We start from the raw sequence: 23,463 nt of genomic DNA, 5'->3' as shown, positions 1-23,463 counted from the left end.
ATGAATTTAAAAGTTACTTCAGAAGATTCAGTTGGGAGGTTGACTACACAAGGAAGGAGACAGGGTAGAAGCTGATTGGTTTTGATGTTTGACAGATTTATGGGAACTGTTCCCACGCCATATCTTCTGCATTCTCTGTGAGGTAGAGGCAAGATCAGTTATTCTGAGCGAGAAGTCGGAGGGCTGGAGATTTGGGGGAAGTTGGGGTATGCTATGAAGTCACTGAAGACAAGATCATGAGATGTGGAGTGGGGGTTGGGTAGCGCTGGCCTGTTAGAGGTTGATGATCCAGAGTTTATAAGGACAGCAGACACCGGTCTTTATGTGTATGTGGTTCCTCAATACAACCATTAGACTGAGTTAAGGACATTAACCCAACCAAGCTGTGGTTGCTCTGGAAACAAAGGGTAGGGATGTTGCTGCTTGGGTAAAGGGGTCTGGAGCATCTGCAGGGTGGTTGTGAAATGGTGAAGCACAGGCCCCTCCTGGGCAAAGAAGAACGTGGAGGAAAGGTGTGTGTTGGGCAGCCAGGGTCTCTATCAGCTAGAAGAGGGGCCTCATTTACTGATGTGGTGCCTTTAACACAGAGGTGTGTTCCTTTGAAAGTCGTAACTTCTTTTTTTAGGCACTGAATATAAAGAACTTCTTTTTGATTAAAATAAAGGAGAAAGAGAAATGGATCCAAGTTTCAACAGTTTCCTTTCTCCTCAGGTTCAAGGGAGACCCAACAGTAGACAAACAAACCAGGCAAGTCCAGGCTAATACATGTTCTTACCTGAACATGTACTTCTGATATGCCAGGTGCAGAGGAAGAAGCTCGAAGGAAAAGCCTGTCTTTGCTCTTCCTCTGACTAAGGAAGCAGAGGGGGAACTGTCTGTGAGAGTTGATGTCCAGGTGAGGAGAAAGCAGAGGAGAAGGGTGAATAAGCAAACAAGGCTCAAGCAGGATCCTCAACCCTTTGTCTGTCCTTCCTGGGAAAGGAACTGATGCAGCTACAGGGAATCCTAGAACAAGTGAGCTGAGATGAGGGATCCAGTTTCCCTCTTCAGGAAACACCCTGGACCGTCACAGCACATCCTTTTCTACAAGTATGGCTGCCGAATCTCTGGGCTTCCATGGAGAAAGGGGCTCTGTGCCTGGCTTAACCAGGTGGGAGGGTAGGAAGGGAACCCGCACATCCATAAATGGAATGACTAAAAAGGTAAGAAGGGAAGGTATTTATTTGAAGCAAGCAAACAAGGAGAAAAATGAAACAAAAATTTCTCAAAGAGAATTCATCCGTTTAGGCAAAATCAGAAATCAAATGGAAACTATGTGTCTTTGAAGTCCAGTGTTACAAAGCACAGAACAGGGAAATGATCCTTCAAAACTGAGTCCTGGCCCGGGAGTTTAGTCTTAGCTTTTCTGAGCCTCAGTTGATCTACCTCAAGGACCAAGGGTTGCTCCTGGTCTGTGTGGTACAACAGAGAGGCTACCGAGCTCTGTTGCTGTCTGTGTCCCGTCCACAGCCACCCTGATTGGTGGGGGACAGCAGTCTTTTCAGACCCGTTCTCCAAATGCTGGAGATGTGCCTCTGGGTAACGTGGAACAAACAGCTCCCGATTTGTCCCTGAAAAGATTGTTGAATGGGCAAAGTTGGCGGAAAACACATTTGTAAGGTGCCAATCAATTCAAAGAGCCTCATAGAATAGACGATGAGTTTGGGACTTCTCAGGAGTGAGGCAAGGCTGCTCTCCTGTTTCTTTGAGAAGGAAGGTAAAGGCTGGTCATGTTGGGAGCTATGTCTGAAGCTAGGTAGCTATTTATGGCAGTATGCCGGACTTTATATCACACCCTCCTTGCATACTTATGCATGATTTCTGTGACCAAATTACATCAAGTTAAGGTGTCAACTACCTCCTGGTAGCCTAGGAAGGCACACCTGTTCCATACATGCCATCAAACAGATTGTTACATCTTATTGAATCTGTAAGGATAAACACATGGCAAATACATCTTAAGTTCTGGAAGACAAATTTCAAATGCACAGTGGATAACAGGAGCCTTTTTCTGTTGCTCAAATAACACCATGAAGAAATATTTATTCCTTTTGAAATAAGTAGCTTTAGTTTGGCTAAAAAGAGGACCGATTCTCACAGAATAAAACACTTCCACTCTGTAGTGTGGCTTTGGATGAAAACCTGTAAAACTAGCTTGAATTTCCAAGCCTCTTGAAAACATGGAGGTCACGTGAAAACGTGGGTTTTCAGGATGTGAGGGCTCTTACACAGACGCTCATGAAGACTGAATTGGATTTGGGAGGTTGCTTTTGTAGCAGAAGAACAAGGAGGGAGCTTCCTTTAGCTGTCACACAGATGCAAGTCCTTGAAGGACTGGTTCAAGATCACATGGCCAGCAAATCCTGTGATGGAAACCTGATCCACTGGCTCCGTATCTTGCTGCTGGCAACTTCTGGAACCGAACTGCATGGTCCTGAATATGCTGACTTTTGGTCTATTTGGGAAACACCTGACTTTTCCTACAGTGGGCACTCTATTCACTTGAATAAAGGCATATATATATATATATATATATATGCCCCTCCCTTCCTCCCTCCCTCCCTCCCTCCCTCCCTCCCTCCCTCCCTCCAATACTCTGCCCTTATCTCTTGAAAGACTAGAGCAAGCGGTCTCATCTCTGAATGTTGGTCTTCATTTCCAAAGCAAGCTGAGATAACACAAAGATATGTAGCTGGGCTTTACTGTGTCCAGAGAGCAGAGGGGCAGTAAGAATGCATTGCTCTTAAAGGGACAGGATGGGCCAGGCCAGCTCTGACACAGCTTCTGTTTGGACAGAACCTAGGTAAGGCTCTTCTATGGAAACAGGGAAAGGCTGTGGGGTGGTTATGGGGAAGCGATATCAGTTCATGCCCTTGAGTGATAATAGCCCGCTCCCATCCTCTAAGCTCTTTGCTACCCATGCTGAGTACGGTTGTGGGAGTCTCACCCAGCCCCAGCAAGGCAGAGATTATCATTGTCATCTTCCTTATTTTATAGATCAAGGTCCAGAGAGTTCAAGAGGTTACCCCCGCCACACACACACACCACAGAGTTGGTAAGTGCCAATCGTGTGAACCGAGCTGTCTGACTCATGCTGTGCTGCCTGAGGCTAATGGGTCTGAACCTGGCTTGGTAGGATGTGGTGCAGCCGTGCCTATTCATAACACGAGTTAGCCTGAGGTGAATTTCAGTGAGGTCTACAGACAGAAGACAAGTTGATGAGACCAAATTAGTGCAAAATACTGAAATAAATGTTCTGCCTCTCCTTTGCACAGGGTGCTAACTGTGGGGCGCTCCTCTGTAAGAGCTGCTGGGAGAGAAATAGAAAGTTCACGAGAGAACGCCACCCCCGAGAGGCAAGTGGTTTGCTTATTCCCAAGAGCTGGCTCAGCGTGAGCTCATCAAACATGACTCTCCCTGGGTGAGAGGGGGCTTCATTTCCTAGTTTCTTCCTCCTAGTCTGTGACTATGACTAGTATCATCTAGCTGGATACCTGTGTTCACCCAGACCCAGCTTTCTTACAGCCTGGCTCTTTCTCTCCATAGCTCTGATGTCCTTGCTAACACCACACCCAATCCTGAGGATTGAGAGCAAGAATTTCCTAGCTCTTGCCTATTTCCTGTCTTCCCGTTAAGTACCACAATTAGTTACCTTGTAACTTCTCTTGAATCAGTGCTGTTAGGTCAATCTTTCTAAAAGCAGCCTCTGTCATTCTGGTGTCTACAAAGCTCCTGATTCTTCATTGTCTCCCAAATCGCATCCAGACACATTTCCCCTGGACTCAGAGCTCAGACTCTTGACAAATTTCACTACCCATGGCTACTCAGACATGGCCAGTCCTCAGTGTGCCTACCAGGCAGCGACCCTCCCTCCCCACCAGGCAAACATGATGCTTGTCCTTCTGGTCTTCTCTCTGAAAGTGGCTTTGCCTGGAGACAGTGAGTGCACCTAGTGTTCAAACAAACACTTATTCATCTTTTTGCTTGCTCCATTTGGACATTACAGCTTTTCTGTAGGACAAACGTGACTGCACTCATTTAATAGCCTTAAGAACCGTGGCTTGAAAGGGGGCAGGAGCCTGAGGTTTCCTATCTAGGAAGTCAGAACCTTGAACTGCATTTTGTTCCCACCCTTCCCATCCTAGAACCTGTCAAATTTTACCTTCCTCTCCAAGTCCAGCTCGAAGGCATCAATTCTGTACTTTTCCTAAACCGAGGGATGAGGGGCCCCCTCTGAGGTTGTACAGCAACTTGCTGACTACTTAAAACAATTGAGGGAAAGCCTGAGAATTCCTGCATGAGGCATTGGGCACAGTGCCAACAGAGCTCACGCTTTCAGAATCTTTTGAACATGACCACTTCTGACCAGTTTAAGAAGTGTTTTTTGTTTTCTGTTTTTCATATTGTTTTTAAATCCAAGCACAAACACATGCACACCCTGAAACAAGTGATACAAATAATATATATTTCCAATCCTGTAACGTACTCTGAAGTTTTAAAAAAACTTCTGGGTAAGAACCTACTAAACTGACTGGGAGACCTACTTCGGAGTCCGGAAGAGCGGTTTGAAACGCTCGTGCTGCAATCTTCCAAAAGCCCCCTCAATAGTTTTAGATGCTTGCAACAGACTGGACTCACAAGAGAAACATGTTCAGCAGGAATTTAGGTGCAGTTCCTCCTGGAAACACAAACAGTTCTCACAAGGCTGCATCAGGAAGGGGAGGCCTTGGCCAACCAGAGGACATTAGCTCCTTGCAGGAAGGCCAAAGGTGATATGTCACAGGGGCCATGTCACAGGGGGGCATCTTGAAGGAGTGACATTTGTGGGAACCAAAGATTCAGGGAGAAAGATTTCTCAAATGCTGTGTCTGAAGACCGAGAGCAAACTTACGTGCTCATCATAATATTAGATATACTGGGAAATCAGCGGGAATTTAAAAATAATAAAAATGCAATAAAATTTTCTGTCTCTATCTGCATAGAGAGTCTGCAGGCCTTCAGGCCTGTAAACCTGTCATTGAATTTAGTATCATTTCAACTTTATGAAGCACTTGATGTTTGCAAAGCGCTTGTACAATTACCAATTACCATAATGTGTATCTTCTGAGCATTGTAGCTCACAAAGGGCCCGAGGACTTCAAACATAGAGTGAAGGGAATTTCTTTTTGCTCCAAAGGAGAAACCTTGGTCAAGTCAATTAAAGAGAAGGCTTCGGAGCTCGTATGGCTGGAGCTGCGTAAGAAGTGGGGTGCTTACTTGTGGAGATCCCTTCATCACTCAGCACCCCGAATCTGCAATGCCAGCAGCCTCTCCTGACAGAGTCCAGCATGCTACACTTGGGAGGACCTGGAACGACTCAGTGCACTTGGAACAGGAGAGAGACCGGCCTTCTAACCCAAGCCTAGGCCAGCAGGTAGGATGCAGAGAACAGTTTTTACAGTTGTTAGAGAAAAGCCGAGAGGATAGCACAAAACCATCCCAGACCGTTCCAGTGACCGCTCCTTGGCACACACTGGTAGCTCAGGCATGGGCTAGCATAGCATCCTGTGTTCTGGCTGTGTTTACAGGCAACACGTCAATGAAACCCAGTACACTGCTGGATTTCAAGGAATTTTGAGGAAATAGCTTCAAGGGGTGTCAAAGGCAATGGTTTCAGGATGTGTCTGCTTCCTTTGGGAGGAGGGTGGCTCCCCTGTGCTTCTTCCCCTACTTTTGAAAGACAACAGCACTAGCTCTAGTATAGGCAACAGGCTGCCCTAGGGGCTGAGTATGACTGAAATGCTGGTGACATTGTAGTTTACCTGCTAAAGAGCAAATAAAAAGCAACCTTTCATTGAAGGTGAATTTTGACCCACACATTTTCTGTTAGCTTAGCTAAGGCCTCTGTCAGAAACCCTGCAGCCTCTGAGAGTAGATTGTGAGCTAAATGCAGCATCCACTGGCTGTGGGCTTAGCTGCATTCTACTTGACCTTGACTGGAATACTTAGACCACTGAATCATGTTCATTAGGGGAAATCTAAGAGTCGATCTCTTCATGAAAGGACGCTTTTGAATTTTAACACATCTATGCCTTAGGATACATGTCGAGGGCCCCAGCATACCATTCAAAGCAGAAATTAGACTGTCACTGCCCTAACTTTTACCCAAGCAGGAAACTGGTGGGTGTTTGGGAAACGACTGTCTGAGATCACTTTTTTCTCCCTGTCACATCACTGCATACATCTGGCCACTAGTTGTGTTGTTATCATATACCCAAGGTACTGGGTGACTCTGTGTTTAAGTATTCTTCTGCTTTCAAGAAGGAAAATCATTTTCTTGCCATGATGATGTGTGTGACTGACAACCTGTATGAGGATGTTTTGGTCTCACTTCCGGTTTTATCAAATACCTGGCACCTGCTGGTGATTTTGCAGACCTGCCAGAACCTCTCATACCTTTAGCCTCCTGTGAGATCTCACTGCCACTCAGTTCCCAAGTCTTCTCTCCACAGGGCTCTCCCTGTCTTGCCTGAGCTGCTACTGATTACATCCGTTTATGGCTTCCACAACTCCTCTATGTCCCAGTTTTCTGTGCTGCCAGAACTCATCTGTTGAAACCTAACCCCCAGAGCAGCACTGGGAGGTGGGGCCTTTGGGAAGTGCTTCCTGTTAAAGGGCTCTGTTCTCATGAATGGGACTTCCATCCCTATGGAAAGAAAGGACCTAATGATTGCTTTACTTCTGTGGCTTCAGGAGAAGTTGTAAGATATACCCTGCCCCCTGTCTCCAAGGAATAAAAATCAAGAAAGCGCAAGTGAAACACCTATACTTTTTTATGAAGGAAGACATTGAAACCAAATCCAATCCTGGAAGTATTCAGTGTGTAGGTACCTGATACATGACTCACGGGAATGAATGAAAGACACTTTGGTTCATTTTTAGACCACAAAGCCATCAGATAACGTATACATCAATAACAATAAAAAAGAACTCTTCCTTTCTTCTCCTCTTTCTCCTCTCCCACCCTTTCTAAGACAGGGTCTCCCTGGAATTCATACAGAACTTTGGTCTTGAACTCACAGATGCTCACTTGCCTCTGCCTCCCAAGTGAGGGGATGAAAGGCACCCACCGCCACGTCTGCTGAGAATCCTTACAGTAACAGTCCCTGTGGAATGTTTAAGCGCATTCCTCACTGGAAATTAGCTTGTCCCCTACAGACTGGCATCATCTCTTCCTTCTGATTCTCCCTCCCTTGCAGGCTTTCTGTTATCCATGGATAACCACAGCTGTCACTGTTTTTCCATCTTGCTATCCTCCTTGTTTAGACCACTCAAGCTCCCTTCTCGTCATTGAATTCCACTTTAGGAAACCTTAACTCCTCCACGGACCCTTCCCCACATGACTGAAAGAGCGGTAATCATCACTCCATCAAGCCCTTCCTCTGTTAAGCGTCCACGCAGTTAGCTTCGTCCACACATTTAGGAAGTGGTATAACATCACTGAGGGGGTGTCATCAACATCTCCACCCAGCGAAGGAAGCCTTCATTAAGGGTTGTCTCTGCTGTGGGGGCTCTACAATGGCTTCAAATACAGACAGGCGCTGAGGAACTGCTGTCCTCCAGAGGCGACAGGCTCTGTCTCCTTCAGGTGGGAATCCATGCAGCCAGCGGCAGCCATCCATGCTGATAATGTGTCTCTAGTAGTTCATGAATTTGTTGGCAACTTGAAAATGCCCTGGCTGCCACAGTTGAGGAGTGACTAAGTAACAATTAAATTTTAAACAGAAGACACTAGCCCCCACCGGGAAGAAAAACTATGAAAACGAAAATTCAATACTGGCAACACTGAGGCAGTATGCATTTGATTTTTTGAAAGACTTTCCATTTTTTTCCCTTTGAATATTTTTAAACCGAATGACACAGTCTAACCTAGAAATCATCAATATGACATCTCATCACTAATGGTGAGACAGCACAGCTTCACCTGCAAGGGGCAATTGAAAGGCTTCCTTTATCACGGAAGGTACAAGAGGAATAATTATCATCAAAGCCTCGTATTTTGCTTCTATTGTGGGATCAAAGAATTGTGGCACTTCTCTATCAAGTCCGAATTGCTCTCCGTGGTGTAATTTTCAGAAAAAAAATAAATAACTAGAGGAGGATGGTTTGTAACTTAGGAAAAATTATATGTGAAACAACTGAATGTGTGTGTATCAGAGAGAGTGAGAGAGAGAGAGAGAGAGAGAGAGAGAGAGAGAGAGAGAGAGACAGAGAGAGAGAGAGCGCAGCTTAGTTCCCAGCCTGACTGGAGATAGAATGAGAATTATGGCTGGCTCACAGGCTAAGCGAAGCCTTTTGCTTACAGAGACTGAGTCTTCCTTACGCTATTAAAATACTGCTGTTGTAACTGAACACTGGTGCTGGGATATACAATAACGGCAGTCGGGCAACTCACAGACGCCAAGTGATAATGAGCATTTGATGCACTGGATGATGCTGTTCTCTGAGATCTGTGGCTGACAATAAGTAATAAAGCTAACAGAACTCTACTGTTTGCTAAGCATCACTCCAACTGCCCCAAGTGAATTCTTCTAATGATCAAAACCAGCCAAACTATTATGTAACTAGTCCTGGGTAGACCACAACAGCAAATTGTAGTTGATTTAAGCCAAAAGGCAACGGAATCACGGTTGAGAATCAATGCCCAACCATTAAAGCAGATCTCTATTTGATAAAAAGTAACAGTGGGACATCTGAGTGTACCTTTCTTTATTCTAGAAAGGCCTTCCTAAAAGGATACGATAAACCAGAAGTCTTCAAACAAAACCATATTAGAACACAGGCTCTGTGGAATTTGTCCACACCATGTAGCTGCAGCCTAGGAACCCACTAGCCCATGGAAGTCTCTTGATAATTATGCAATAAATCAAAAAAATGAAAGAGTGAGGGATGTCTAAGAGAGTGCTGTAGATTGGGAAAAATACTCAAGGGATTACTTTGGTCTCATAGTTTAAAGGAATTTGTGAATTGATTTTCTATAAAAGGAAGAGCTATGTTCTGACTTCGTGGTTGTATTAATCTCAATTTTCATTTTGTTTGCTTAAAGTGAATATGAAATGAGAAAGAATTCTTATCTAATAGAGATATTATTAAAAACATGTTTATGGGAAAAAGAGAAAAACATTGTAGTGGGCTTTAAGTTCACATAAAACCCTAGGACGGTTGTGGAAAACTCGGTCACCATCTTTGGACCCTGATTTTCACAATCAGGGTGGGAGGCTATGGTGTTTGGACAACAGATCAGAGGGCTAAATCTGCAGTCACATGTATTCTGTAGGAGAACTTACTCCAACTATGCAATTAGGCTGTTAGGGTCTTACACTCATTGAGTGTATTTATTGTTTTGGTTCTGCAATGCTACTGAGTGGATTGCTTTCTGCAAGAGGCATTTAATAACTGGTCAGCTTTCTCATGGAGTCAGACAACATAAGGGATAACATGCATTCATCCTATGACATGGGAGAAGGAGGCAGGGAAGACCCAAGTTATGACTTAAACATGGCTGTTCTTGTTACCCTGTTCAAAGTCCCTTGTGCTGCTTCCACCAAAAAGTCACGAGAACCCAAAGATCTAGGAAGCTAGCTTTTTCTTGAAGTTAATTTTACTTTGTTGTTATTTGAAGTCTAAAGTCAAGAGCTAGACACAAGCTTTTCCAACAATGGCACCTATGAATGCCCAAGGGACTGACTGAGGGGTGGGGGGACAGCTGTCTAACTCCTGCTCCATGCAAGAAGACATCTTCTGGCCAGCTTCTTGGGTGAACAGATGCATTCTTCTTCCATTAGAAAGCCACCATGGAGATATTCATAGAGGGCTTTCAGGAAGTGGACTACTTTTGCTTGTCTTAAGTATGTACCAATCATGGTGCTTCTTGAAACCACTCTGGGATCATTTGATTACATTTGGCAAGCGAGAGTGACAAGTGACGGTAATCTGTAGCTCTTTTAAACACATTCCCTCTATTCCCATGTCTCTTTCTCATTGGTGGTTTCAAAACAATTTGGGGCCAACACTCACTTCAACATGGTGGGGAATAGCAGAACCTCATGAGTGACAACCATGCCTACCTATCATGTTTGCCTCTGAAACCTAATGTGTCAAGTGGCACATAGTGGGTACTTGTTAACGTGTTACTTACAGTTTCTGTTATCTTTTCTACTTGCTAATGAAAATAAAACGTGCCACATCCCCAGACTGGTAAAGATTTTAACGAACTACTAAAGAAATAATGACATTAAAATCACTAAAAACAGTTCCAGAGACCTAAAAACATCCAGAGATGCAGCAATAGCATCTCACACAAAACAAAGATAGCAGAGCTCAGTAAATGGATCATGTGAGCCAAGAGCTTTGGGGTCTTCTGATGGGCACATTGAATTGACTATGTTATTGCTTTTAGGTCAGTCAGCAACACTGGATACCTCAGAAGAGCCTTTCCCTCCTTTGGGCTCAGTGGCTTCTTTGTAAAGCAGAGGTCCTTGTCCATCTAGAACACTGTTTAAGGCAAACTCAAATCATTCACGAAGCACTACTCCAACAAATGACTCAAAGCTGCTTCAACCAGTCAGCATAGGGAAACTCTGCATCGTGGGAAATCATCATTTGGTATGGAAATTGCTGCTCATAATATTCATATCTGGGATTTAACATAAGCGTGACTGTATGGGATAGAAAGCATTCTGCCAAGTTTTGCAAGAAGTTTTCTTTCTTTCCTTATCTGCCCCCCACTATGATTAGTATACTGTTTCATTTAAGTCCCTTAAAGATGTGGTCCAAAATAGTGTGGGAGAACAACAAAGATACCAAATGTTTACTCCCTCTGGAGCGGAGTCTCGACCATTTATACTTCAGGGTCCCACATCGTGACTCTTATAAAGGACGACATTTGATTGGGACTAACTTACAGTTCAAAGTGTTAGTCCACTGTCATTATGGCACAAGGCACGGCGGTGCACAGGCAGGCATGGAAGAGAGAGTGCCACTGGGCCTGGATTGAGCATCTGAAACCTCAAAGTGCACCCTCAGTGACACACTTCATCCAACAAGGCCACGCTAACTCCAACCAAGTCATGCCCCCTAATAATGGCACTCCCTGTAACCGCCAGAATTTTCTGGAATTTATTACTGGGTAAATTTGCCATCCTGTTGTTATCGCTGAACATTCTTCATACTATGTAAAATGCTGGCAAGCGCACGCTAAGCTCGTTGATGTTGGCACAGGAGAAGTGCTCAAAATGATTTTAGGCTGCCCTTTTTTATTTTGGAAAAGGTCATTTTTTATCTCGTGTCATTCGCTTTTGTAGGACTAATATATACACATGCTTAAGGAGAACGATGATAAATGACAGAATGGGAAAAGACTGTACGAAGCAGACAGCCCAGCAGGACCATGAGTCAATGAAGAAGCCATGCAACTCATGATTCCCACACCAGCTGTAACACCCGGAAACTAAGCAAATAATTCTATGCAATGTCTTAAAATATGAATAAGGATGCATCAATTTTAGCTTCTAACCTGCTCATTAGATGAGCTTGTCTGTGAGGTTGGTAGGCAGTTCTAAAATTTGGGGTTTGGTCTTAATAGAAGCAACTCGTAAATGGTGGGATAAGATGCATTTAGTCACCCACACAGAGCAGATGTAGATCCTAAGCCAGGGCCAGACTGAACATAGCAGTTCAGTTGAGTAGTGGACCATAAAGTGACTACGTGTAGTATCTGGGTCATTTGAGTTTATCCTTTCAGAGGATGGACGGCTTTCAACCATAAAAAATAATCCTCCCTTGTATGAAATAGATAATCATCTTAATTCAACCAGAATCTTAGCCATGAAATTTTGAGCTCCTGTTTTATTAGTGAGTTGTGAAATTCCAGTACTTACAGTAGAAAATTAATGAAACGGATAAACAAACAAACTTGTTTCTTTCTCCCTATATATGGTAGGGACTAAGGAAAATCAATCATAGACTTCATATCGGTTAAAATACCTAGAATCCAGGTCAGCTGTGTATGTCTGTTTGCGTCCAAAGAGTGAGATAAATAGGTTAAGAGGCTATGGGTGGGTGTCTACATGGGGCAGCCTAGATAAAAATTACTTGGCCTTGTCCTGCTTGAAGGCTCACTTAGTAACCTTCAGATAATTAATAGACATTTCGATGTTTCAATACCTGAAGTGAAGGTGCCCTATATAGAAAACATTGCCTGCTTGTTTGCTGCCTGTCTGGTATTCATTCATTCATTCATTCATTCATCTTTCATTTATTCATTCATTCAACAAATATTTATTGAGTAGGAGTCCCCTTCCTGCTATGCTATTAGAACAACCACAGAACAAGAACAGACCCAAATCTCAATCCCCAGAAAGAATATGTCTTTACCAGAGGAGGCAATTAAAACAAAGTACATGATATATTGGAAGGTACCATTGTAGGAAAAGTATAAAGCAGAGGAAAAACTAAGTGAATGCTATGGGCGCTTGCTAATAGAGCTGTGGTGGTCTTCAGGCAAGAGGAATGAGAGAGAGAGGAAGGGCAGGGACAGTTCAATCTGAGGGGAGAGCCAGTGAGAAGCTGGCCCTGACACATGCTGGGCACATGGGGATAGGCTGTGACTTTAGTCTTCTCCTGGCTAGGACAGGACATTCCTCCCCATGAGCACATGGAAATCTAGAAGTCTGATGTTTGTTTACATTTCAGCTTCCTTTGAGCTTGGTTAGACTGAGTCTAGTCTCTTAGGAGATTGGAGTACTTAAAGTCCCTTGGCTTTCTACTCCTGAAAAAATATGATTTGTTTCCTAGTGTTAAGAACTGAACACAGGACCTCATACATTTTTTTACTGCTTTCCTGTTGAGCTATATTTCCAGCCCAAACTTTGAAGACATGACTTGGAAACTTAGCGGCTCTTTCATGGTGGTGTTCCCTGTGTGACCAGCACTGACCTCTTAACCCTGATATCAAGTGAGTATTGTCAACAGGTATTTGAGAGGTGAGTGTACCACACTGTGAGGCATCAGCATGACTCCTTGTCTTAAGGACAACTTCATGAACTTCTTGAGACATGGGGTTTCATAAGTAGAGTAAGAAAACCACTCACTGCCATCTAGGGTTTTGGAGAGATCTGGGCTTGAATCATCGGATCGAATGTTACCAGCTGTGGAATGTGATGTGAAGTTATACAAGTGATCTGGGAGTCTGGAGTTGTCACAAGGAAAGGAATAAGAATTCCAACCAAGAGTGGTTATGACATCCATGAAGTTCGGTGTGTGATAGTGCTCTGGGGCTTAGTAGCATCTGTTCACCTATCATTCCCTTCTGTCTCAATTTCTTCTTTCTGCTGCATGATTCAGAATCACTACCCATGTTGAATTGTAACGAGATTGTCACTAATCATCAATTTTGGCACCACACGCTTCCAACAACACAGTTGAACAGGAGAACCCAGGTTACCGTACTGAGGCCAACCTTAGAAATATAGAAAGCTAACCAATGGTCTCTTCATGTGTACTTTCAACTCTCTCCTCCTCCAACTTCCTGCAGAGCCTAAGAACAGAGTGAATTTAAAGCCCCCTCACTGTACTCTGCTCGGCCAGTGCTCATCTTCATTAGGTATGCATTTGTGAGACACCCGCCCCCTCCCTCCCCACTGTAATTTTGAGGAAAACTTTTATGAGAACATACATATGAATTGCTTAATGCCATGGGAAAGTAAAATAATAGAATTATGTGAGCCCCGGTGGTTTGTTTTATTGCTAATAATGATGAAATAACAAGCTATTCTCGAGTCTGAACATTGGGTATCAATTGCATATGAATGGGGACTCTAATGGCTCGTTTTCTAAGAGTGTACCTCGCTAGTCAATTCAACCTCGGCTTAGATGTTGCTGCCAAAAGCATTTTGCAGATATGGTTGAACGTACGATCAGTTTATTTTAAGTAAAACAAATTATCCAGTGGGCCTCCTGTAATTAGCTGCATGGCCTTTAAAGCAGAACTGAAGCTTCTCTGCAGGATTCTGCCTCGAGATTACAGCAATAGCAGCACCCTAGCTCCCAGGCTGAGAGTTGGCCCTTCAAATTGCACGCGTGGTAGTTTCTACAACTATACAAGCCAGTTCCTTGAAATGGGTCTGCATATGTATATAAGCATACATAAATCACTTCCAGCAGTGGTTCCTGTTTCCTTAGAGAACTCTAATTCAGTTGTGTTGAAGGTTATTCTTTTTCTCTTGTCAAAAATTCCCCTTTTATGGAGCTAGGGATCAAGCCCAGGTCTTTTCATGTTAGGCAAGTATTCTATTACTGAACTACCTTCTCTGTTCTGTCAGGAATTCTCAGTAGGAAGCTGAAGCAGGCTGATGACAAGTTCAAGGCCTGCCTGGGCTATAGACTGAGTTCAAGACTAGTATGGGTAACTTAGTAAGATGCTATCAAAATTATATATTTTATATAGTTTCATATATATAAATATATAAAATATATTTTATATATTATATATAATATATAAAGGAGGAGGGGGACTGGGTATATAGCTCAGTTGTAGAGCCCATGTCTAGAATTTGAAAGATCCTGGGCTTAAACTCTCAGTACTATAAAATAAGCAAACGTTCTTTATCTTGCTTTAACCATGTGATGGTATTCTAAAGAAATGAAGTATCAACAGCTCCACGCTGTGTAGTCCATTTCTATCAGCACCCTAAAATTTCCTTTGGTCAAGCAAGGCGAGACAACTTGACTCCAGTGAGGGATTGTCCCTACATTGGCAATGACTGGAATGGCCTAACCTGTTAGGGTCACAGGGAACATCAACAGGGTTTAGAGTGGCCAATAGAGTGAATGTAAATGCTAAATTCATAACTTGTCTAAAAATATACCTATATCAAGAGGTCACAGAGTTGAAACGGCTTGGTATGCTCCTCTCCAGGTAAAACTCAAACCTTAACTAGGGCACACACACCCCCCTGCTGTGTATGAAAAAATTATATTCCTGCAATGACGGCGGCTGCACTGCAGTTTCCAGAAGGAATGCACAGGAGGACAAATTGCCATGCAGAGAGATATTACAGAGAGGATAAATCTGCCTTCATTTCTACTAGGCTGTCCTTAATCGTATGGAAATAAACCTTTGGTGGAAAGTGAGATTAAAAACTATGACATCATCTAAATTTAGAGCCACTGCTTCGAGCAAAAAATTTGAGTGGGCTCCAAATTTCATTTTCTTGTCTCCGAGTTAATTTTTCTACTTTATTCCTTTTCCCTGTTGCAAAGCTGCCTCACAGCACTTTTCAGAATTTGGAGGACAAAAATAAGAAGCTCGTACCAGGTTTCTGATTTCCCATTTCCTAGCTGTGTATTTCATTAGGTGTTTGTTTCCACTGTTTCTCACACCTTCCTCCAAATTTGGTTACCAGAGACTGACGTCACTGGCAGGAGCCACTCCTGTTTCTGGAAGAGAAGTCCAGCAGGTGTATAAGCCTGTGACAACCTGCCAAGATTACGAATTCCCCCAACGACCAGGAAGGTTCCAGGTAAGTAATGAGGCCAGAGCAAGCAAGAGGTTGCCAATGACCAAGATACACCACTCTTTGCAGCGTGGTAGCCTGGGCTGCCCACACAAATGCAGGACTGATGTGAGGGAAGATATCTGACAGACAGCAGAGAGATGTGGCTGAGAATCACTGAGCCCCAAGCCTTGCCCTCCACAGTAACATGAGATGACAGAGCACTACAGGGATGCTTTCCAACTTGTGAACGAACTTCCTCTTGCTTACCTCTGCATCTTCTTGCCTTCTCCTCATTCCCTCTTAATCTTCCTTTCTAATTTCCGGGCCTTCCTCCAATCTGCTTTCCTTTCATCCCTGATGTAAATTTATGATATTTCTCACTGCCTCCTGCCTTTCTGTCATAGCTTCCTCTTCTTCACCCATTTGCCGACTTCTATCAAACTTCTAAAAACAGATCCTTTCTCTGATCTTACCTCTTCCTCTCCCACTGATGTGTTGTGGCTTTAATTGTTGCTTTGGGTTTTAATCACCCAGTGACTGACTTTTTCTTATTTAAAGGAGAGGGATTTTGTCATTGCAGAAAACCAGCTGTGAAGACCCAACACATTCAGTTCGAGGCAATTGTCTGTCCCCCCCCCCCCAACATGGTGCTCTTGACTGGATTAGCCATAGGCTGCTTGCTTCTACAGGGCAAAGCACTTCAGCCTGATTTTTCAACCCTCAAACTCACATGGCAGAGCATGTCTGCATTCACAGTGATAGGTAGAATTGTAAAAAAAAAATTGCTTTTCAGAAGAAAGAGTTTACCTCAGTGCTCAGTGTTACTGGAGGGAAATTAAAGAGTGGCACTATTTTATACTATGAGAAAGCCGACTCTAGCCCCTCAACTCATTCACTTTTACTCCTAGCCCATCATTTTATACAGGAAACAAAAGTATACAGTGGGCCTCTGGGAGGTAGGTGTAGCTGGGTCCTGTCCAAGCCCATCAGACCAGCCAGAGACTGTGAAGGCCCCTGAGACTGTTCAGTGAAGCAGGTGATCTCTGGCCAACCAAACTGGAAGTAAGATCCCTCTATAGAACAACAAAATAGATAAGTTCTTCAGAACCATATGATTTTGTCATCTGACATTGGGAAATACCGGATCACCACAAAAAACATGATGTGCCATTGACACGGGGCATGTCATCAACATCCTTGCTTTTTCAACCCTTGTCTACCATTTCAATAATGGTCTACATGGTTCTAGATTTTTGAAATCACTCCTGTTGATTTACTTTACCTTTGTGTGGTCCTTAGGCTGCAGGCCTTACTCCTCCAGATGGGGTGCAGAGTAGCCTGCCCCCAGGAGAAGCTGCCAGACTCTCAATACAAAGGATACTTGTGGTCAAATCCGTACCACATCCTGAAGAGCTGTGCACTCTCTGTCTTCGTCATGTCTTTATCCACCTTATTTGCTTCCTGGAAAGAGACCGTAGAAAATGGTGCATCTTAAATACACGTCAAACCAAATCCAATTTAACTACATCATTAAGGAAACATTAAAAAAAGGTCTAGGCATGTTCATCTTAATGCTGAAAGAGTTTTCAAATTATCTCAGAGATCTTTCTCTGTAGATGAGAATGAGAGGTTTTGGCCCAATTCAGTATTCGCTGTCTTAATCATCTCAATTTTATTAAATAGCTAAGAGATGTCACTTTCGGCCATCAGTGATAAGGCTGTTTCTGTCACAAGGTTGTTGTGGGAACATGGCAGTCCACTTAAGTCAAATCTGGGTGTCATTTATTTATGGACTACTGAGAAATTACTAAAGAACAGCCTTATAATTGTTACTTAGGTTTACACTCATTTTCGTTTTGATAGGTCACTATTAAAGGCTGTGATTGGTTTTTGACACCTTTCTGTTAGGATTAGAAACAGCTCAAAGAGATATTCCTGATGGGAAGCTGTTAAGAAATGTAGATATGGGGGTTGGGGATTTAGCTCAGTGGTAGAGCGCTTGCCTAGGAAGCGCAAGGCCCTGGGTTCGGTCCCCAGCTCCGAAAAAAAGAACCAAAAAAAAAAAAAAAAGAAATGTAGATATGATTGTTCTCCCCGCCCCCCCCCCCCTCACAAGCACCATAATGGAAGAGAGTAGGAAACAGAGACCAAAAAGGAAGACAATGTATTTGATGGCATGAAATGAGAGACAGAAGTAAGAAAGCGAATGGAAAGGCTCTGTGCTAAAGCCTTGCACTGTGGGAAGAAGGATCCTCAGGAGCATCTGAGACTGAGTGTTTCATTTCACATACTAAGGAAAGTGAATTCTGCTCAATTGTGATGGCTACGTATACTGGACTTAGTGTGGATTCTCTGCTTTGTCTGGACCCAGAATTTCCACTCCCAACTAATCTATAACTTGGCTGATCTGGAACACAGAGAGCATTGTTCTGATGGATGCTGGTGTATGGGAGACCATGGAAACCCCACCCACTTCACCAAAGTCAGTCCCTTCTCAAGTCCAGGATGGATTGATTTTTTTTTTTGTATTTAATTTGTTTGCTGCTCTTTCCTAGTCAGCTCCATTACTGTTAACCACGAGTAGCTATATCCTGCTCCATGAAATCTCTACCAGCAAATGCTACAGCTCCAAGAAATGGGACTACAGGGAAGGCAAGTGTGGCCCACTGTTATGTAGCAGTAACCGTTTGCCAGAAATGGTGTAGCAGAGAGTCACACCAAAGCCAAACCCAAACTCACCATCCTTCTGCTTTAAGATCTCTAGTTTCAAAATGTAAAGCTTCCTATGTGATATTTGATATCCCACTCTTTTTTCTTCCCATTTGTCTCTAAAGGAAACGTAGTCATCTGTCTCAGTCTCCCTGTGCTTGTCTATGTCTCTCTGAGGCCACGTCCACCTAACAACAGCAACAGAACAACCGCTTCATACAGCAGTTTCTGCATCAGGAGGCAACTCAGACGAGCTGTTTTGGGGGTCTCTACTGCTCAGAGCTAAGGTTCCAGACAAAATTTCTCATCGTTAACTCAAATAGTTCAAAAAGCTTTGTGACATTTTCTGTCTCTTTTTCTGCATTTCTTTAAGAATGAGGACCTTGAGGGTTTTACCCATCAACAGGCATGGCTGATTTTGATAGTGGAATGGCATCTTCTAATTACAAAGCAGTCACTTGAGGAAAGTGTTAAAACCACAATATCCCCTCCCCTCGCCTCTTTTTAAAGAAAGGCTGAGGAGGTAAGCTGGATGGTGTTCGGAGGCTCAGCTGCCAGCCTTCAACAGCTCAGCTGAGTGACTTTGCAATAATGACAGTTCCTAGTTATTGAATGCTCCTTAACTTCCAGACAGCATGCTAGTCGCATTATCCAGCCATTAGTTTTTCCAATCATTATTTTTCAATTTCTACCACAATCCATCTAGATTGGTTGAGTTGTTGCTATTTTGCACTTTCCTAGAGAAGGGAAGCCGTGAACACAAAGTCACACGGTTAGTAAGAAACAGCAGGAGTTTGAATCTGGGACTGAGTTGCTAGACTCTAAAGATGATATTTCTTCTAAGTGTCTCACACTAAGCTGTGAAAGCAGTCATTCTCTAATAGACGACATAATTTTATAGCTCTTCTTTTTCTTCCCTCCCTCCCTCCCTTCTTTCCTTCCTTCCTTCCTTTCTTCCTTCCTTCCTTCCTTCCTTCCTTCCTTCCTTCCTTCCTTCCTCAGATTCTTTCATAGGCTGACCTCAAACTTCACATCCTCCTGCCTCAGCCTCACAAAATGCTGGGAGTATAGCATACTTTGGATGAGTTACAGCTACTGGTCTTTTTTTTTTTCTTTTCTTTTTTTTCAGAGCTGGGGGCTGAACCCAGGGCCTTGCGCTTGCTAGGCAAGCACTCTACCACTGAGCTAAATCCCCAACCCTACAGCTACTGGTCTTAAGGAACAAAAGCCATTTGGAATTACTATGTTTGTATCACTGACCACTATAACAGCAGTAGACGCTTCAAAACGCATGCCCTTCAATGTCAGATGACACTGTAGGTGATTTTTGTACCTTGTAGATCATGAACGCATGCTTTGTCACTGCCTCTGTTTTAAGGACAAGGAACCCAAGGTGAGTGGGGAGCATGGAAAATTCTAAGCTTTAAGTTCTCCAGCAGCAGAAATTCTTTCATCCTCTGGCACATAAACAGGAAGCCAATAAGGGCAAAAGGGGTCTCTGAGCGGGAAAGCAAGGTCAGGATGCTGGGATGCTCACAGACACAGAGATGAACAACTACACACAACTTAGACTCCCGGGGTCTTCTCAGGGGTTTTCTGTGATCTTAGAAATTCTCTCTTGTCTTTCTTCTTTCCCCTCTTTCATTTTGCTTCCTAAGGCTACAATATTGGAATTTAGAAGCACCGAGGACATATTTCTATATAAATGTCTGTGGATGTTTTTTGTCATCTGATAGGTGCAATATATACTTCAAAACAACTTTGTTTTAGTTGACTGACTGGAAATGTTATTTATCTCACTACGTTGTAAAGAAGTTGAGTTCTAATTCTAATAAAATGGGGGTGGAATGTGTTTTCCCAGGTGAGAAAAATTCCACTGATGATCCATAAATGACTGTTTTGCTGATCCTAGTTAAAAAATTTCAATACGTATCTTAAACATCTGTTGGCCCAGTTCTGGATCCATTCATTTATTTCTCTGGAGTTATTGATGACTTAATAACTTAGTTATGAAAGGCCATTAATAAATGAATAGAAATAAATGAGTTAGTCCAGTGCATGTTACGCTTGTGCAGTGGGGGCTAAAGATAAACGTGCTAAGGCAAGGCCAGCCTTTTCAGTCACACTGCAGTGGGGGCGGTATCTGATAAGGCAGTTTGGAGAACAAGTTCCTGGAAGGGTCCCAATGTACAGAGAACCAGAAACAGCCATCAATATATCTGCATTATTCTGAAATAGGGACCAACACATGCTTCAAGGACAACGGATGTGAGCAGTCATTGGTAGGAGGATCTACCTTTCCCTGGTGTTTTTGTTTATCACTATCGAGAGTTATTCTCTGTTCAGTTTCCTTATTCCAGAGAAGTGATATTCATTTTTAGAACAAGCATAGGATACAACATATCCTCACCTTTCTTATTCCCAGATGAATTCTTAAATGTTCCCAAGACCAAGATTTGGACTTTCTTCCACTGAATAACAATGATACACTCACGACCTTGGAGCCTCAGGTTTCCCAGCTCTGCATGGGAACTGGAAATTCAAGAGTGTTGAATTGTACCTTTTATTTGCCTTGCTACATCTAAGAAGCAGAATGATGGATGTATATGGAATTTCTGGCTCCTTTATTATCTTCTATTTCTGGGAACATTTAAAAATGGCTAGGCAATCTGATCTTTCTTCCTCCCCACCCCCCTTCAAACAAGGGAATAGAGTAGAGATTGGGAAATGACTGGGCACAGCAGGAAGTGGATAGTTTTCTTTTTACTGAGCCCTGCAAATGTGGCACAACCATGAGAGGAAAAATTATGATGCTCTTCTTTATTTTGGATTTATTTGGACCAATGAGGGGAAACAAAACAAACAAACAAACAAACAAACAAACAAACAAAACAAAAACAAAGGCTCTGGCCAGAAATCTACAAAAACCAGACATGGAAACGAGAAGCAAGTAAAATGATTATTATAAGGATTCTGAAATTATTTCAACAATGCTATGTGGCTCCTTCTGGGTTCCGAAGTTGCTACTCAGGAGGTTTGTGTAAATGGAATTGGCTTTGGGTATTTTAGCTTATGACCTCCCTCAAGAATGGAGAGTCTTATGTGGTAATCTCAAATTTATGCCTTGATTTACTAATTATCGGGGAGAGAACCTGATTTTTGCTCTAAAGAGAAAGATTCCAGAATTCCAAAGGGAGATAATCGCATTACTGAAGGGTAAAGGGAAAGCTTTGGAAGTTACCTTTTAAAAGGTCAACCGTCAATTCTCAGTCTCCACACAGAAACACTTTATGCAAATGTTCTCACCTGCCCAGAACCCAAATACATTCGTAAATGTTCCAAAGAAGGGAGTTAGGAAATGTATGTGTAAGAAGACAACATTAAGGCAGTTAACTATCAAAAGATGGGCAAAACTCTGAGATGCCTCCCTGGTATCTGCAGATACCCACAGCTATCCTCTACTGCCAGATGCGCCAGCTCCAGGGTAAGCTGGAAAGGAATGGTCCTGGTTCTTATGACTTGGGCTGGTAACGGATGTACATTCATACAGGAAAGAAAAGTATTTGGGTCAAGAAAATTCAATATTGGTTTTTAAATAGATTATCTACAAATTCTTTGATTCTACTTTCCTTAGAAACCGGAAACTAATTTCTCTCAAGTACCATGTGTAGGATGTGCTTAAAAATCTCCTACCTAATGAATACAATGTAGCATACAAGTGTTGTGACACTACGTCGTGTTTTAAATTAGGTCATTAAAAGGCACCGGGAATTTTTCTTTGCGTTCCTTTCTTGAACTGCCTACTCTAAAAAGCTGGCTTCCAACTGATGGCTCCATAGCAGGTCTACGGAGTGCTCTATGTGTTACCACGTAGTCTATTATAGATAGCAAGGAACCTAGGGTTTCTATCAACATAGATATGGATACTCCAGATCTAGGCAAGTCTTCCAGAGACAGTCATTTCAACTGACATCTTGTCTGCATCGGAGAGGAAACACTCAGTCAAGTTGCTTTCAAACTCTTGACCCATATAACCTTTGAGCTAATTTAAGCCATCATGGAACAGTTTATAATGAATACTAACTAGAACATCCAGTATTATGAACTCTAGATATAAAAGGTACTCATGGGAATTGAAAAATGATGATGCCTGTATTGGTATAGATCTTTTGCAAAGTATTTTTTTTTAACAAATAACTTATTTGTAAGGTAGAAGGTTTATTTTTCCTCTTAACACTACATCAAAAACTAAACTTGGGTTCAAAATGACCATGTTACAAACTGAAGATTGAGGACAAAGACAAAAGAAAAAAAGATGGATGAACTGAAAGATGGGCAGATGGTCACAGAATGGCACTGTCTTCACTTCTTGGCACTCTTACCTGATATCTGATTTTTAGAATGGTTTAACTGGTATGAAACCCTTTTATATAACAGCATCTTTCTCCTTATGTGTGATGGTTTGTATATGCTTGCCTCAGGAACTGGAACTATTAGGTGATATGGCCTTGTTGGAGTAGGTGTGACCTTGTTGGAGGAAGTGTGTCACTGTGGCGATGGGTTTTGAGATCCTCATCCTAACTGAATGGAAGCCAGTGACCTTCAGATGAAGATGTAGAACTCTCAGCTCCTCTAGCCCTGTGTCTGCCTGGATGCTGCCATGCTCCTGCCTTGATGATAATGGACTGAACTTCTGAACCCATAAGCTAGCCCCAGTTAAATGTTATCCTTATAAGAACTGCCTTGGTCATGGTGTCTGTTCACAGCAGCAAAACCCTAATTAAGACACTATGCAAAATCACTTTCAGAACATGTAATGGTTTGCCATGTGGGATTACTGGTATCACAGATGTAACAGTGATTGGACTCAGTGATTGGGCAATCAGTAGAAGCTAATGATAAGGTAAGGTACAGATAAAGTAGAGACAATAATAAGACCCACAAACTGACCACTGATAGATACAAACTTCGAAATAACTCAGGTGTTAGAATTAATAGGTAATAGGCTTTAAGACAGCTATAAGAAAGATGCTGGAGAATTTAATTAAATTGAGATAACAAATATAAAATGAAGACCTCAGAAGAAATATGTGAACTGTAAAAAAGGAAAGAAAGAAAGAAAAATAAATAAAGAAAGAAAGAAAGAAGGAAAAAAGAGAAAAGAAAAGGAGATTCCAGA

The 23,463-nt window shown here is 42.7% G+C and overlaps 1 protein-coding gene across 2 annotated transcripts in view; it reads right to left on the bottom strand.

Annotated features, from left to right (window-relative positions):
* The window catches only part of Slc9a9 (solute carrier family 9 member A9), a 563,666-nt gene that overhangs the window by 80,794 nt on the left and 459,409 nt on the right, over nt 1-23,463 (bottom strand). Inside the window, exon 14 of one of the 2 annotated variants that reach the window (XM_063265800.1) lies at nt 16,957-17,032. In XM_063265800.1, coding sequence (XP_063121870.1) covers nt 16,957-17,032 — 76 coding nt within the window. Of the gene's footprint in view, nt 1-16,956; nt 17,037-23,463 lie in introns of both variants that reach the window. The other variant, NM_001271438.2, reaches the window with a different exon arrangement.

This window comes from Rattus norvegicus, chromosome 8, assembly GCF_036323735.1.
Source record: "Rattus norvegicus strain BN/NHsdMcwi chromosome 8, GRCr8, whole genome shotgun sequence".
NCBI classification, from domain to species: domain Eukaryota; kingdom Metazoa; phylum Chordata; class Mammalia; order Rodentia; family Muridae; genus Rattus; species Rattus norvegicus.
This window is presented reverse-complemented; position numbering and strand designations above follow the sequence as displayed.